This window comes from Myripristis murdjan, chromosome 23 (assembly GCF_902150065.1).
Source record: "Myripristis murdjan chromosome 23, fMyrMur1.1, whole genome shotgun sequence".
Classification (NCBI taxonomy): domain Eukaryota; kingdom Metazoa; phylum Chordata; class Actinopteri; order Holocentriformes; family Holocentridae; genus Myripristis; species Myripristis murdjan.
Window position 1 is genome coordinate 5067501 of NC_044002.1, and position 16215 is coordinate 5083715.

The 16215-nt window shown below is 45.5% G+C and overlaps 1 protein-coding gene across 11 annotated transcripts in view; it reads right to left on the bottom strand.

Annotated features, from left to right (window-relative positions):
• The window catches only part of celf2 (cugbp, Elav-like family member 2), a 188734-nt gene that overhangs the window by 49772 nt on the left and 122747 nt on the right, over nt 1–16215 (bottom strand). For all 11 annotated transcript variants that reach the window (XM_030045558.1, XM_030045562.1, XM_030045560.1 and 8 more), the window contains 2 exons: nt 15337–15533; nt 3149–3231 (listed from right to left, as the gene is read on the bottom strand). In XM_030045558.1, coding sequence (XP_029901418.1) covers nt 3149–3231; nt 15337–15533 — 280 coding nt within the window. The remainder of the gene's footprint in view (nt 1–3148; nt 3232–15336; nt 15534–16215) is intronic.

The window sequence follows — 16215 nt, forward strand, 5'->3', positions numbered from 1 at the left end:
CTGCACTCTCAGTGCCATTATCATCTCACTGAGCGGTCTACAAGGAGGACAGCAGAGAGAGAGAGAGCGGGCGAGTGAGCTTTACATTCATCAAAAAAAATAATAAAAAAATAATAAAAAAAAACTGAACCACCACTGCGATGCCAGCGGAGCCCACGGGTCCCTCGCTCGGTGCCTTCCTCAAACATGGCAGCCGTTCAAACTGTTTGCGCCCTAAACCAACATGGCTGCCAGTCCACACTGCCAGCGCCGGTGCCCTTCTCCACAATGTGGCTTCGATCCAGCTTTCTACTGTGATTGCATCTCTCCCTGTTAGGGCCTCGGGTTTGGATGGGAGAGAGAATGAGGGAGGGGAGAGAGTGCCAATATAAACATTGTTCCGCTGGCTTTTTACAAGCCGGGGAGAGCGGGGAAGTTAATAAGCAGGTATTGGTTTTTAACTGCGGCCCGTTTATTGCTTTGCCCTCGAGCATGCTGGAGTGCCCTACTCCACCTTTTTCCCGTCCATCTGCTGATCACCTCTGCTAACCTCTCCCTCCCTCCTGCTCTCTCTCTCTCTTTCTCACCCCCCCCCCCCCCCCCCCCCCCCCCCCGTCCGCCCGCCCGCCCCCCGTCTGCTCCGCTCTCTCTTCTTTTGTCTCGCCTCGTTCGGCAATTAATTCGCGGCCCTCGTCATCACGTCGCCTGTCTCCAGCTCGTCCTCTGGCTCCCTCCTTCCCCGTCGTGGCGAGGTTTCACGGTCATCAAGCTGCCATCCCATTTGTATACGCCCGGTGTGCCGCCGTGCCGCAGAGACCCCATTCAAAATGATAAACATAACCCTGCAAAAACCACTTAATACTCTGTCATTACGTTTCTATTGATGGAGTGCGCCTACTGTATGGATTGGTCCTTTTCATACGCCGGTGTATTAGGGTCGGACCGACGGTTTGTTAATACCAAACCTTTATTAAAAATCAGGTAGTGGCCAGTCAGCGATGTTCATATCTAATTTAATGCAAGACACAGTCTGATTGATTGTTATTCATTGCAGAACTGATCAATAATACCTGCGTTTCAAGTGTCCTTTGGTCTAAATGCTGTGTCTAGGCTTTTTCATCGTGAAGGATAAAATTTCCAGGGAAAGACAGGATATCTCTCCCACCTTATAATACATCCAGCAAGTTCCATCTCCTGTTTTAATTGCGCACTTGTAATTTGGGGACGTTCTGGAATGAGAAGATGTGGGGAAAGATATTTTTAAAAGTGATGTGTATCAGCGGCTTCGGTCGAAATCTTTCAATGCCAGTCTTCAGATCCCAAACAAACCCTTCTGTGCGTCGCTGCGGCACAAAGAAGCCAGCAAGGAGGAGGGATGACCGGGCGGGGAGGGGTTTGGCGCGTTGTGGAGAGGAAGGCTATTTCATGTTCCCATAATCCTGAAGCCGCTGCAGTATGTATCCTCCCCGGAGGCTGTTTCACACCTACATCAAGGGATGAGTGACTAACTCTGGCGGCGGAGGAAACAGACCAAAGTTAACATACTTATTCCACGAGCAATTAACACGGTGACTCGCCGCGAAACAACAAGCTTGACTCCGAGTCAGGAACCCGAGCACAAATCCCGCATATAGCTCTTGTGGGATTCGCAATATCCACCCCGTCCTGCCCAGGAGGGCTATCCACTGATCCAACTGACGGAACCGGTGAGCGCAGGCGCTCAACTGATGAGATTCCAGTTAGTCGGCGCAGCCAAGGAGAGAGGCAGGGACGGAGCCAATAGCCTGGGCTGAGGGGATCTAGGGGCCTCTAAATATCCACTGAAGGCTCAGAGAACAAGAGGGGGAGGGGGAACAAGCTCCTTTTCCCTCCTTCTATCGCTCTCCTGGGCTGCAGTGGGGCTCCACTGGAGAGAAAGGACTGGACAGCGGAAGATATGGGCTATGCAAGCTTACGCCACTGCATGGGGACATGCACACACACACACACACACACACACACACACACACATGCAGAAATATACTGGCACATCTTGGGTTTTACTTCTGTACTTACTTTATTACTTAAAGCATAGATTCAGGTTGTATTAAAATGTTAATACCAATAATTTATAACTGTGCATAGTACAACCTCACCATCACTTTGCTGCACCTTCCATCATGCCGCTAACTGCTGGCTTCCAAAACCATAACAAATATAGTTTTGGAGAATGGGAAACTCACAGCACAGTCAAATATGGCTTGAAATTGTCCACCAATAAAAAGGATAGCAATCACTGCTTTAATTTAGCATTAGCAATTTTGCAATAACACCTTGCCTGTTATGCGTCCACACTGCTCTAACTCAACTAATGCTGCATTCATGGGAACTCCGAATTGCTAGCATTCTTATTAGCACTCGTGTATCTTGAGTTGACATGAACACCACGTGGTCGCAGACTGAAATTCCAAGGTCCGAATTCGAACGAATGCAACATTCGCTGACTTCGCCAAAGAAAGACATGGCAAGGCTAAGGAATCAAAATGCTAAATAAAAGCTGCTTTGAGGCACCGTCTGGAACCGTTTTCTGGCTGGGCACCGACTGTGCTGTCCTGCTTTCAAAAAGGACATTTATAATGGTTTCTGAGGCTGAGAGTGAGTGCCCTGTTGGACCGCGGTGAAGATAGGTAGATAGTTTATTGCCACTGTATAATAAAATGCAGAGAAACTTATGAATCCATTGCGATAGCGGCAGTAAAGCACAGCCGCTGCGTCTGTGTGCGCTGCCATCTTGAAAGCGAGGAAAAGCTGCAGCAGAGCGGCGAGTTTCCCATCACTGCAGCTGGCAGCGAGGTTGGTGCTACGCAGATTTAAATAAATAATGGGCATCAACATTTTGATACAGCCCGGTTTGAAAAATAATTATTCACTCACGCGCTCATGTTCACTCACTCCGTTGTTTGCTCGCTTGGTTCATTCAGTCACTCCCTCACTGACTCAGATACACATGCAGAGTGGCGGCGGCGCAACACACACACATGTATTCGCACACACATACACACACACACACACTCACACACATAAATTTGTGCATATGTGTGTGTGTTGGGAGGGGGTGCCTGGAGGTACTGCTGTGAGTGTGTGATTAGAGGAGAAAGTGCGCAGAGGAGAATCGAGGACACACACTCACCCCTGTTAAGGTCTTTATGTTATGCAGTGCATTCTGGGCTTCAAGGGCAGCTTTCCTTGTGTAAAACGTGACAAAACAGCAGCCTGGGGAGAGAAAGAGAGAAGGAGGGGAGGGGTGGAGAAAGAGAGACGGATGAGCATAAGGAGCAACAAAGAGCATTTTCTCTATTCATCTGCTTGGCATCACCTGTCGACACTGGCAGACGCTGAGTGAATGTTAAGGACAAAACATCCTCACGGAGAGGGGGGGGAAATACTTCTGGATTCCTTTCAACGCTGATGACTTGAGCCTCGAGGAAGTGCGCGCACGCGGCGGCGCACGTGCACACACACAAACATCGCATGAAGAGACAGAGAGAGAAGAAAAAGACGGGGGTGACGGGGTCGCCTCTTTGTTAATCACCGAGTAATTCGCGTGCACTCGCTCATTCGCTCACTCATACACTCATTCGCACACTTTCACTCGTTCACTCATTCACTTCCTGGATCGCTCGGCTCGACAAAAATGAACCGGGGTTCTTTGCGTGTCCGTGCACTTAAAACGCCTGTGCACGGAGAGAAATGAGAGGAGCTGGAGAGGTGGAGGAGGCGGAGGTGGTTCTTCATTAATCTGTGTGTTAATCCCTGCAGTGTGGGGCGCAACACTGCAGCTGGAGGCCATTCTCAGTCAGCACGCAAAAGTGCACAGTCAGACGGAAAACAGCAGGAAAACATTTATGGCAGACACGGGAGTGTGACTCCTCCCGTCACCTCGTACACACAGCAGCAATATTTGATTTATTGTCCGACTCGACAAAAAGTCAGAACCCACAGGTCTCGCTAAGTCACACACACGATGATATGCAGAAATGGGTGTAAGCTACTTATTTTTTTTTTGCAGGAAAATCTTTAAAATACACATATGCATAACAAAACCGTCCATTAACCCTCCTGTTATGTTCACATTTTTGAACATCCTTTATGTTTGGAGTCAATTTGACCCCTGCAGTTTAAACTTTCACAAAATTATTATAACTAAAATTGTTACCAAAGTTAATGTGTTAAGTACTTGATGTTTTTTTTGTTGATTACCTAAATAGCCCTTTAAATAAAACATAACTCCCCACCACCTCACTTATACATCCAGTATTCCTATTATGCGACAATGGAAAAATATTCAAATCACCATAAAATCTCACTGATTGATCTAAAATTGGAAAGAAACATTAATTTTTGGTGTTTTAATGGCTTTATATTATTTCTAAGTACAGATTTTTGTTATTTATAACCGATGCGTTACAAAGTGTGTACAGAACATTGAAAACATATCATCATGTCAATTTAATGTTTACCCGGTAGAACTGGGTAAACATGAACCTAACATTAGGAACACTCATTAAATATGAAGCAAAAAAAATTATGTTAATCATTTATTTAGAGATGTTAAACATTGGCTGGGGTCAAATTGACCCCAAACATAATGGGAGGGTTAAGATTGAGTTGAAAGCATTTTGATTCTATTATTATTATTAACCAAACTACTAACCTAACTGATAGGTAAACCACTGGTGGAGCATTTTTTGGCCCAATTTTCTGTTTTCATTGATGTTTCTTTGGCTTCTCTGTGTTTGGCTCCGGCTCTGTTTATCTCCTGAATTCGGGTGAATATTTTCAATATTTTTGTCCCAGATCAGTTGAGTCAGACGTTTACATCACCTTTTCTGCCTTCCGTGCAGCCGAGTGAGATGTAAATCAACTCCGTGTGAACGTGGCAAATTGGTCATGGTTTGGTTGCCTCTATCTCCGGCATCGGCCCTTATGACATTTGCTCCGCAGTGCATCTTAGTGAAATCCAGCAGTGAGCATCTGGAGCAGGTTTAGCATCCGAATCCCAGAGTCCCTTTGATGAGGCTGGGAGCATAATGGATCTGAATTCCTGCGGTGTCCTCTGGGTGCCAGGGCTGTTGAATAGTTGGCCCTTCGCCTATCGTCAGCAACGTGATTTGTGTTGTGATTCACATGGCGCAGTGCCTCTGTGCGGCGAGATAACTCTGAGCTGAATGTTTTCTTCGTGACCCCTCCCACGCAAAAGGCAGGCCTGTCGATTCACTACACCCAAAGCCGGGGCCGAGCCTATTCTGAGGTTTATTTTAGCACCAAAAACCTGCAGCAAACCAGTTTATATGTGTGCTGAGCAGATTTGAACTATGGCGAGATGTTGGTCACCTCCCTATCCTGCACAGACAAACAGCTTCGAGGGTATACTGGTGGTTTCCGCGTACATTTTTGGCTATTTTTGTTTCATCTTTTGCTCCTTGTTAAAATGATACATTCTGGACTCACTTAAGCGAAGGCCCGGCAAAAGCACCCTGCACACTTAGCTCAGCTGAATTAATGCCCATGGTGAAAAGCCTCTGCACTGAAGGTTAGCATAGCTTTAGAGGTATTATGATTTCATTGTCAGGCAAGGTAAGGCGAGTGTTCGCTGTGTTTATTACGCCCGGTGCATAATAGATGCAGTAGGTGTACTTGAATAGGGGGGGATAGCTTTTTAGCATTGCCTGAGTATTGTGCATTATAATTCCATTATAATTCCAATTGCACCTGTGTTGAAGCTTCAGCCCCTTGTGTGCGATTAGCAATTCCAATATCACTGTATGAGGGTTAGCTCGTAGCCGAGCACTGTGAATTATGATTCTGGTGGCTTTTTTTTTTTTTTTTTTGCATATCTGTATATGGGAGGGTTAGCTTTTGGTGTAGCATTAGCAATTCTGATTGCATATAATGTGTATGGGAAGGCTGGCTGTTAGCACTGCGTTAGCCCCTATGTGTTGTGATTCCCAAGGTGTAGCAGAGCCTGGGAGCCATGCAGTGTGTGGCGGATCGTCCCAGGTGGTGGGCTGTCAAGACAAGGATCAAAGAGCAGAGTGGACCTCACACACGCACACACACACACACACACACGCACGCACACACAAACATGGACACACACACACACGCACACATGCAGACATTCTCCGCAGTGTTCCACTTCCACCTGTTTAAGAGTCAACACACTCACCGCTCACACACACACAGTGCTGCGGCGAGCCAATGAGAGCATGCATATGATTATGTGTGTGTGTCCATGTGTATGCTCTTCATTTACCAACAAACATATCTTCAGGCCAACCTTGAACCAAGTGAAAGAATACTATAAAGCGATGTGAGTGAGCTTTTGTGTGTGTGTGTGTGTGTGTGTGTGTGCGTGCGAGTGTGTGTGACTCTCTGGCAGCACAAACATTTACCTGAAGGCCGAGAGGGCTCAGAGCAGGGAGATACACTCTGCTTGTGCTGTTGAAGAGGGACACTCAAAACACACACCGGAGACACACACATACACAAACTCAGTGCGAGGGGGGGGATCTATTATACATTCATGTGTGTGCGCATGTGTGTGTGTGTGTGTCTGTGAGCAACCGAAAGAGTGAGAGTGAGATCGAGAGGACGTGGGAAAGAAGGGCAGAGTGTTTGCAAGAAAAAAGAGGGGAGAATAAGAGGGGCTGTGAGTGGAATAGAGAGCAGTGGAGGGAGATGCCTGTTCATAAATGCTTCATGGCCGCTGAAGGAGGCCTTTGACTGAATGAAGACCCACGGCCCCCTTCCTCTGTCAACACGCATACTCCCCTCCAACAACAGGTCAACACAGGCTTCACAGCACAAGACAGCGGGGCTGCGGAGGAGCCGAGGAGCCGAGGAGGTCAGACCGATACACGGCTGTGACGATACTGCGCGCTGATATCAGCTTTCCGTTTCAAACAGGCGTCGCTGGAGGGGCTGCAGCCTGCAAAACCTGAAATACACTTACACCTTCGCTGCAGGTTGGATTTTTTATTTAAAAGGAAGCGTCCCTGATTCTCCTCTACAATTGGACAGACAGGATGGGACACTGCCTTGATGCAAAATTGAACTTTGCCTGAGTGTTGGGTCGTGTTATTTGAGTCTACATGCTGGTGAAATATCCTCATTAGCTGCTCTGTGCTCGCCTGGCCTGCTAATCCACAATACTGTATTTGTCTCTGTCAATTTACTTCCACGAACATGCACAAAGTGGATTATGCCAATATTAAAAATGAGTCTCGGTGCCGATTTTTTGAGGAAATTACATTTGAAAGTAGATCCGGCATCCAGTGTCTGCAGGTAACCTGTGCATAGGAACCTTGCGTGGCAACCTTGCAATGGGCACTGGGACTCATTGTGTTTTATACTCGTATTATTGGCTTTGTTTGCATTGGTTTATGTGTTATTTTGAGAGCTGTTTTGCTATGGAAGAGAATGGAGAGATAGTATTGTGTCCCAGGGGAGCACAAAGCAACTAATGAGGATATTTCACCACCGTGTGGACTCGTATTCTCAAATAACACTCGACCATAGTTCAATTTTGCTTAAGAACCAGCAAAAACAGTGTCATTATTCTGGGTTTCAATCCAGAGTTTCAGATCCACGTGATTATCTAAATACTAAATACCTCACTTGTGTAACATTCTCAGTAAAAAGGCTGCATTCTTGTTATATTTGGGACATTTTCTGGCAGAAAAATGTGAGGACTTTAGCGATTCTGGCTTCAACTCAGAAATATCAGACAACCAAAATCTATATGGGTTAAACCCTAGTAGGAGGCTTTGCAACATGCAGGGCGTGAGCAAGTTCGGCGTCAACACAAATAAGCATCACATTTTATCTTAACCCGCTGAAGTCTGAAGCAACTTAAGGGGAAATTTAGGGGGCAGAAATATCACTTTTCCATATTGCAGGACGATGTCATACCTATTCTGCATCTGCTGCTTGCATTTCTTCACTGAAGCTACGTCACTCTTTTATGGCATCTTGGCAAATAGAAAATATCCAGATGTCTTGTGCATCATTTTATGCATATTTTCCTGTTATGCAGCAGGACATATTCGGTATCTTTGGAAACCTTGGGGTCTCCGCTGCATATTTAAAATAAAATTCTGCCGATCTCCGGCTGGTGACAGGTGCTACCTCAGCTTTGGATTTGCTGCTCTGTTGACTGAGGTTATAAGCTGTGGTGCAAGTGCCGTCAGATGTGAATGCAATGGAGAGATGTTGTGCAGCAACGCGAGAATGGAATCACAGTTTATTAACACTGAGACGAGAGAGAGGGAGGAGAGGAGAGGGGGGAACAAGCTGCTCCAATGTGGCGGCTCTGCTGGTGATCGGGCGGCGCAGGAGGAGGCGGGAGGCTGGTGAAGTGGCGGGGGGGGGGGGGGGGGCGGGGCGTCACGGAGCCGCTCGCCGAGTCTGGTGCACCCCAGGTGGGACGGCAGCTCCGACGCCGCCTCCCTTGTCCTGCCGTCACCCTGCTTCTGGCAGCGGGGCGGGCGGAGAGCTCTCTCACCCCGGGTCCCTTCAACCTCGAGCGGGCTCGTGACACGCAGGCGGCCCCCCCCCAAACCCCACCTCCAAGCCGCCGCCACCACCTCCACCCCTGGGGCTCCACTCAACCACTGACCCACATTAACTACTCGCTACTGCAATTACTGCTCGCACAGGCCTCTGGGTGGCAGGGGACACACACTCCTTCTCTCTCTCTCTCTCTCTCTCTCTCATTGCACTCCCTCCCTCTTCCCTCTCTGTAAAAATGTCTCCTAATGTGTGTAATTTATGTGTGTCAAAGACCCACTGAGTGACAGGGATGGGGAAAAAAAGCAAAAAAAAAAAAAAAAAAAAAAATTCTGGATTTGACGCCACATTAAGGAACAGATTGTCAGATGGAAAAATAGCGAGCGGATGAGTGGATAGCTTCAAACAATGCTGCGTTTCTGACGGGCATTTGGCTGATGTTCTAATCCTGTTTATGTAGGAACCGGTCCAGCTCTCAGCACTTCGCAAATCTATACAATCCACTAGTTACTTTGGTGGAAAAGCACCAATGTCACCCTCCAAATCCTCCCTCCCTCCCCTGCAAAAACAACAAGAGCACTTTCCGGAAATCAAAGCCGCTTTCTGGCCGACCCTGAAGAGAGAAAAATTCCAGCTCTGCAACTTTGCTTATAACCCGGCAACTGGCTCCATCACTGAGACATGCAGAAGTATAAACACGTGTGCACGCTCACACACACACACACACTGGTGCAGAGCGGGGAAAGGGAAAAAAAAAAACTGCACTCACACAAGACAAGAAAGACACACACAGACAGACACACGCTGCGCCGAGACGCCACACACACACAATCCTCTATCCCATTAAAATCCACCTGCAGTTGCTCTCTAATTGGGCCTGGGTAGCCTGCTAACAAAGCTAACGTCTTGTTAAGGCGATATAATTGGCCGCTCTGCTTTAGGAAAGAATGAAATAAATCAGTCCTCCGTCTCAGGTCGGCCCCGTCTCAACTGAATCCATTAGAGCAGATAATTGTCTTGGACGTCAAGCGTTTGCTCGGCGTTGCCACAGCTGAGGGTGCGGATACAGTTGGCTCGCAATTTCAAAGCAAATGTCTGCCATTGGACGGGTGGAGGTCCCTGGATACCTCAGCGTTATAACCCGGGCAGGCAGGGGGGTTTTATCGGAGCGGTGGTCGGCAATCAGATGCTGTTAATCTCTGGCAAACTTGAATTGTGGCTCTGTGTGTGTGTGTGTGTTCCTGCGCGTGTTTATCTCAAGGCTTGAAATTATTTCCCGCGCCGTCCCTTGTGAAGAAAAGGCAAATTGTATTGTTTGTTCTCTCAGCCATCTCGATGACATCTCAGGTTGTCGGGGGCTTTAAAATGTGGCTTAATCCCCTTTTCCCGTCGTGGCAATTGATCTTGCGTCTCGGTGTCAAACACTCATCGGGGTAAACACTTCAAAGGGATTTTTTTTTTTTACTTTTGTTTTTCAAGGTATTTCCATGTCAATCAGCCATGCCAGATGGAATCGGCGGTTGCGACTTTTATTGTCGTGCCGAAAGAGGTAATCCGCAACATCCAGCGCGGTCTTTTTCCTTCAATTTTCTCTTTTCATCGCCTGTTTGGCGACGGTGGCTCATGCTAACTACCCATTTCTTCTTCTACTATTTATTCCAATCAAACTAGAGACCTAAACACATCATCACATCTGTGCAGCAGATACATTTTCCTACCAAAGAGCTGCCAGACACCCAGTGTTTACAGCAACAAATGCTTAAAGTGACTTTCTGACCACTAGAGGGTGTTGAGAGCACAAACTATAATAAAGCCTGGTTATTTTTGTTGGGACATATTTCACTCTTATTTGCAAGTTTGTCTCCTTTGTTTCGAAAATGCAGTGAAGTTGCAGACTTTGACCTAAGAGGTAAGCGTTTTCTGTAGCTGCATTGCATGAGGCACTTGGATCTGAAATTTGAATGTTTATCTGCAGAATGTGCCATTCCAGAAAAGGCTTTTGAAGAGGAGGGCGGAGGAGGAGCTTATCACCGGGCCGATGCAGAAATTTAGAAAGCTCAAACCAGGAATTCAAAATAAACTGGCTGCAAATTGCATGATGGAAATAGACCTACAATGATGATTCTCGCAGTGCAGGGGTCATTTTACTGCAAAAAAAGAGGACATGATATTGCTTACCACAGCTAATCACTATTGCAATATATCAATTAGTGATTAGGCATTACCTTAAGTGACATTTATATGAAAATGCTGCAGAATGCCAATTTAAATTTTGTATTATTTGCAGGAAAAATGAGTTAGGCGTCATAACATTGCAATCTCATATCTGGTGCTTTTAAATAAGACATTTTCCTTCATTGCAGATTCTTTTTTTTTTTTTTTTTATCCATTTTTTAAACAATTCTGGTATTTGATCTATTCCCAGGTCCTGCGTCTTGTGCTGTTGTTCTGTGGCGATACCAAGGTTGGAGAGCGTCTCATTGGTGACGCAGCCTGCTAATGAAGACATTTAACTCATTCTGAGGTGGTGTGTGTGTGTGTGTGTGTTTGTGTGCATGCAGCAGTGTCTCGGCATCTCATGTGGATGGGCTGTATCATTAAGATAAATGACAGAGAGCGTCCCCTGCCAAAACACAGACACACACACACACACGCACGCACACACACACACACCGTCACGCACACACTGAGACAGACCAGTCATGGTGCTTAAGGTTGTGTTTTAGCAAAAGGACCGTTCTCTGTTTACCCCTCTGGCTCTCTCTGTCTCATTCTCTCTTTATCTCTCCCTCTATCGCTATCTCTCTTTCAGCACAAAATGCCAAATTACTCCATTCCTCTTTCTTGCTCCCCTCCTTCCCCGCTCATCCACTCATCTGGTTATTAACTCTAAACACATTAAACCAACAGCAGCGCCACAATACTCCCCAGACAAAGCTAGTCAGCATAAACAGCAAAACACACACGCACACACACACACACACACCTCAGTGCACACACCTGGGTCAAATTCTCAGTGTTTGTTCTAACCTTATTTGTCGGAGCTGAGTGCAGTGCAGTGATTCTCAACTGTGGAACTGACAAGCCTCTGACATGCTTTTCTATAATGGTCAATATTTTGTAATATCCTATACAGCAAAATTTTTCACCCATTTTGTTCTTAGATGGATTATATCTAACCTCGATAGACTAAAAAAGGTGGAAAAGCATTTGCAATTAGGCAAAAATGGTTTTTAAATGCTAATCAGGATACAGTTTTTTTTATATTGGGGCTTCCAGTAGCTGATATGACATTCAGTATATGTTATATATGACCATTTTCATTTCAATTTTCATATACTGTCTAAGATTCAGTGTTTCCCCGAGGAATTATATTCTTGTCAGAGGGGGGAAAAAACCCTCTGAATCCACATTTAGATCATCATGTGACACCAAAACTTTGAAGTGGATGACAATGACTGACTTCTGGAGTTTGAGTTTGTCTCGATAATGACATGTCTGCATCTGACGTGTGCATTCCAGGCGTGTTCTCACGCAAGCTACAAAGGTTACACGTTGTGCAAAGCTGTTTTTCCCCGGTCTTTGCGCACGTTCGCGGTTTGTCATCACGTACAGCAGCTGAGAAAATCTGTGAAACTTCCCATTATTGCAAAACTCCCATTTTGCCCTAGTTTCCTTATTAAAGTCGGATTCTTTTCTTTTTCTTTTTTTCAGTGAGGGCTGACAGGGTGAATAAATACCCCTACTCTCCTTTTCTAGCTTTTCTCATCAGAACCGAAAACTGAAGCCTCTGATGAGGCAGCCAATCACAGCAGTGGCTCATTAGCATAAAATCAACTCCTACAGAAAACAACTCGCTACCCCAAGGCTGAAAAACATAATTATTACAGCAGCTGAATATACATTTTCTTTATTTCTTTATTTTTGCAATACACTTCATAACTGAAAATTAGAGTTGGAGCAGTTAATCACTTTACTTATATCCAGTATCAGGCCAATATCTGACATTTTTTTGCATATGTCCATGTTCATGTCCTCCTTCTCACAGGTGAAGAAGGTTTTTCTCCTGTTCTTAGTTTTAAAAGGCATTTAATATTGTTTGACTCTCATGTTTTTATTTTGCAAAATATCAAATCAGTATTGGCCTGAAAAAAAAAAAAAAAAAAATGTCCAGCCTGCTGTGAACTGTGTTGCTAGAATATAAATAAATTATGGGGCGTTTAAGTCATCTTAGATATCTACAAGCTCATCAGATTCATTTTGTTCATAGTGCACATTCATGGTGCACATTCAATTTTTATATCGACTTTATTCTCAAATTTCTGCCTTCATCTTAACTGTAGTAATTTCAACGCAGTTTTATATTCTCAGTGGTTTATGTTTCGTCAGCTGTACATCAAATTCTTGAGATCTCTTATAACCAAATTAATAAAATTGATGTTTGAATTGTGGAGCTGTTAATCTCCTTTTTAAAAATGTGCAGCCCCTGTGGTGTCAGGTAACGGGCATTCGGAGTAAAGGTGGAAAGAGGGAAAGTTGTTGGAGTTGTAGGGGTTCTAGCGGCAGCTGGGGAAGTTTTTTGTACGCCTCAGTGGGACGAACAAACTCATTTCAATCCAAACTGCTATTTTAGAAAAAAAAAAAAAAAAAGAAGAAAAAAAAAAGAGTTAACACTGAAGCATGCCTCTGGGTCGCTATAGGGGCGCTGGAGTGTGCTCATTCGCCCCAAATGGCTGAGATCCCTCTCAAATAACACCGCTGCTAATTTAAAATAAACACATTGAGGGATGAGAGGGGCCACAGTTTCCCTGACACCAGTGAAATTACCATTGGCTCTAGTGCAACTGTGGAGCCGGCGAGGGGGTCATTCCGGCTCCCTTGTGCTGGATGGGTGCAGACGAGGCCAAGCAGCTTACTTAACTATGAGAAAACAACAACAGTGCTCAAAGACCGGGAATAACAAGGCCGGTAAGAGCCCAATCAAATGGTCCATTTCCTCTTAAAACACCCCACCTTGCAGCACCGAGAGACAGATGGGGAAAAAAAAAAAAAAAAAAAGCGAGGAGCACGGAGAAAAATTGTCATTCCGATAAATAAATAAAAATAAATAAAAAAGCACGTTAGGTGGCTGTGTTTTCCTCCTCGGTAGAAGTGGCAGTGAGTGATATTTCTGACTCATCAGCCACGAAAAAACAACTCCATCCAAGGGCACGGAAGACGGAGACGGAGATTTGAGGGAGGCGAGAGACGGGAGGTGTAGAACTTTGGCCTTTTTTTTTTTTTTTTCTCCTCTGTAGACTGGAATCAGAGGAGAGAGAAAGAAGGAAAGAAAGAAAGAGGAGGTAGGAGAGACGGGAGGGAGGGAGGAGGGAGACGAGGAGTCATCTCAAGGCTAAGAACACACGCGCGCGCACACACACACACACACACACACAGAGTGGAAACACAAAGCACATGACAAGTGTGTTGGTGTGCAAAAATGAGTTGATTTAGGTCTTGGCAGGCTGCTGTCTCCAGGCTTTCAAAAGCTCATGTGACTCACTCAGAGAGAGAGGAGGCCAAACAGAGAGAGAGAAAGAGAGAGAGAGAGCACAGCTAAAAGAAAGACGGGAAAAATAAAAACAGAAAGAGACGGAGACGTGTGTGTGTGTGTGCGTGGGTGTGTAAAAGTGAGGGACACCGCACCTTTTAGCCACAGCAAATTGAATTCCATCTCCGAGTGCCACTTGGATATCATGCTATCACTGGCGGCGGCTGCATCTCCCAAGCCGGGTCGCCGTCCAAGTATTTTGATGCAAATTATGATGTATCGACTTGGAAACACGCTGCATGGAAATGACAGAATTTCTACAAAATTTCCAACATGAAAAAAACCCGAGGCGTGAACGCGTTTGCTGACAAGAGGAATCGCGCAATTAATAACGGGTGCATCCGGAGAATAAATAATGACACAAGCTCGGCTCGACCTTGTCGCGCAACGGTGGGAAAGTGGCTTTTGTGTGTTTGTGTTTTTTTGCTTGAGCTGTGAAGTTCTGAGCAAAAAAAAAAAAAAAAAAAAAAAAAAAAAAAAAAACATCCACCACAACCTCACACGCAGAAGTCGGCCGCTCTTAGCTCGCTCAATCGAATATCACCAGGCTTTGCTTTTGTCCTCGGATAGAAGAGGCACATGAAAGACGAACAACAACTTGCCAAATTCTAATAAATTCATAATTGAACGCAGCATTTTTTTTTTTTTTTTGTTACGGCGGATTGGAGTTTTCTGATGTTCAAGCGGGCGACTGATTTGCTCGCTCGAACATCAGAAAACACCAATCCAGCGTAAAACCTGCTAATTCGCGGTTTGTTTCGTGCGACGTCTCAAAAGTTCGCTTGATAATCCACCTGACAGTTGGACGGGAACACAGCCTCTCTCTCTCTCTCTCTCTCTCTCTCTCCATCCTCCCACTCCCTCTGTTTCATCTGGAGAGTCATCAGCCCCCACTCTGGTTGATGCCTGTTAATATGGCAGCGCTATTGTCTGCCTGTTTGCTGCCGCCGTCTCTATTGTTTACTCTCACACTTGACAAATTCATCAAAGAAAGAGAAAGGGAATGGAAGAAAATATATAATAGCGTCAAATCAAGTGATTTTGCACAACCGACGATGTGGCAAGTCGAGTCTTTGTCTTCAAATGGTGCACAAAGAGGGGGTTTGTTTGTGTAACCTTGCACGCACTCCAGGTTCTTTTCCTATTAACTAGACAGGGTGGCTGACCCAGCCCTGGACTGTGTGTGTGTGTGTGTGTGTGTGTGTGTGTGTGTGTACCTTTGCTCTGTGGAGGGTTCTGGCTGCGGTCTCGGAGGATGTTGATCTGGTAGACAGCTCCGTAGGGCTCGAACAGCTCCTTCAGCTCCTTCTCCGACCAGGATCGCGGGATCTGGCCCACAAACATCTTGATGGCGTCCGGGTCGGGCTGGTCCGAATGCTCCAGCGCCCCGTTCATCTTACCGGCTGTGCCGTTACTGTCAGGGAGACAAGACGAGGAGCGCCGACAGGGTTAGGAAACAGTTGATATGGAAAACAGAGGATGATGCTGATATTTTTTTACAATGAAATTTTGGTTACTCGGACCAATAAGATCATGTTAAAGGTGCTTGGTAGCCAATCACAGTCTAATCTCATTTTTTAATTATTTTTTTTCATTTATTATTTTTATATTTTATTTTACAGGTCTCCTTTGTGTATTACATCTGGCGTCGTCTCTGCTATTGTTTTTTTTTTCCATTTATTACACCGAGTGGACATAGAGTACAGACGGTAGACTTACAGTACAAACCACAATAGACTGCAATATAAACTTACAATGATATGTATATGGGTAGGGTGTGTGTGTGTGTGTGTGCGCGTGCAGATGGAGAAACGAAGGTATGGCGTTATTATGTCCAATATGGTATGGATAATCTAATAGAGATAAGTAAATAAATAAAGATATAAATAAAAAGGGTCAAAAGAACAAAAACAGCGTAACACAGTGTAATCTCATTATAAAGACTACATCTCCCATGAACCCTGTTGCTTCCTGATGCTGCATCCCCCGCAGTTTTTCTCTTTGGAATCCCTTTTCCTCAGCCCTCTTCCTGCTTCGTGCCATAAATCAATCCTGCAGATTTCCCTCCCAATCTGACCCGGTGGCTCGCGGTGTAA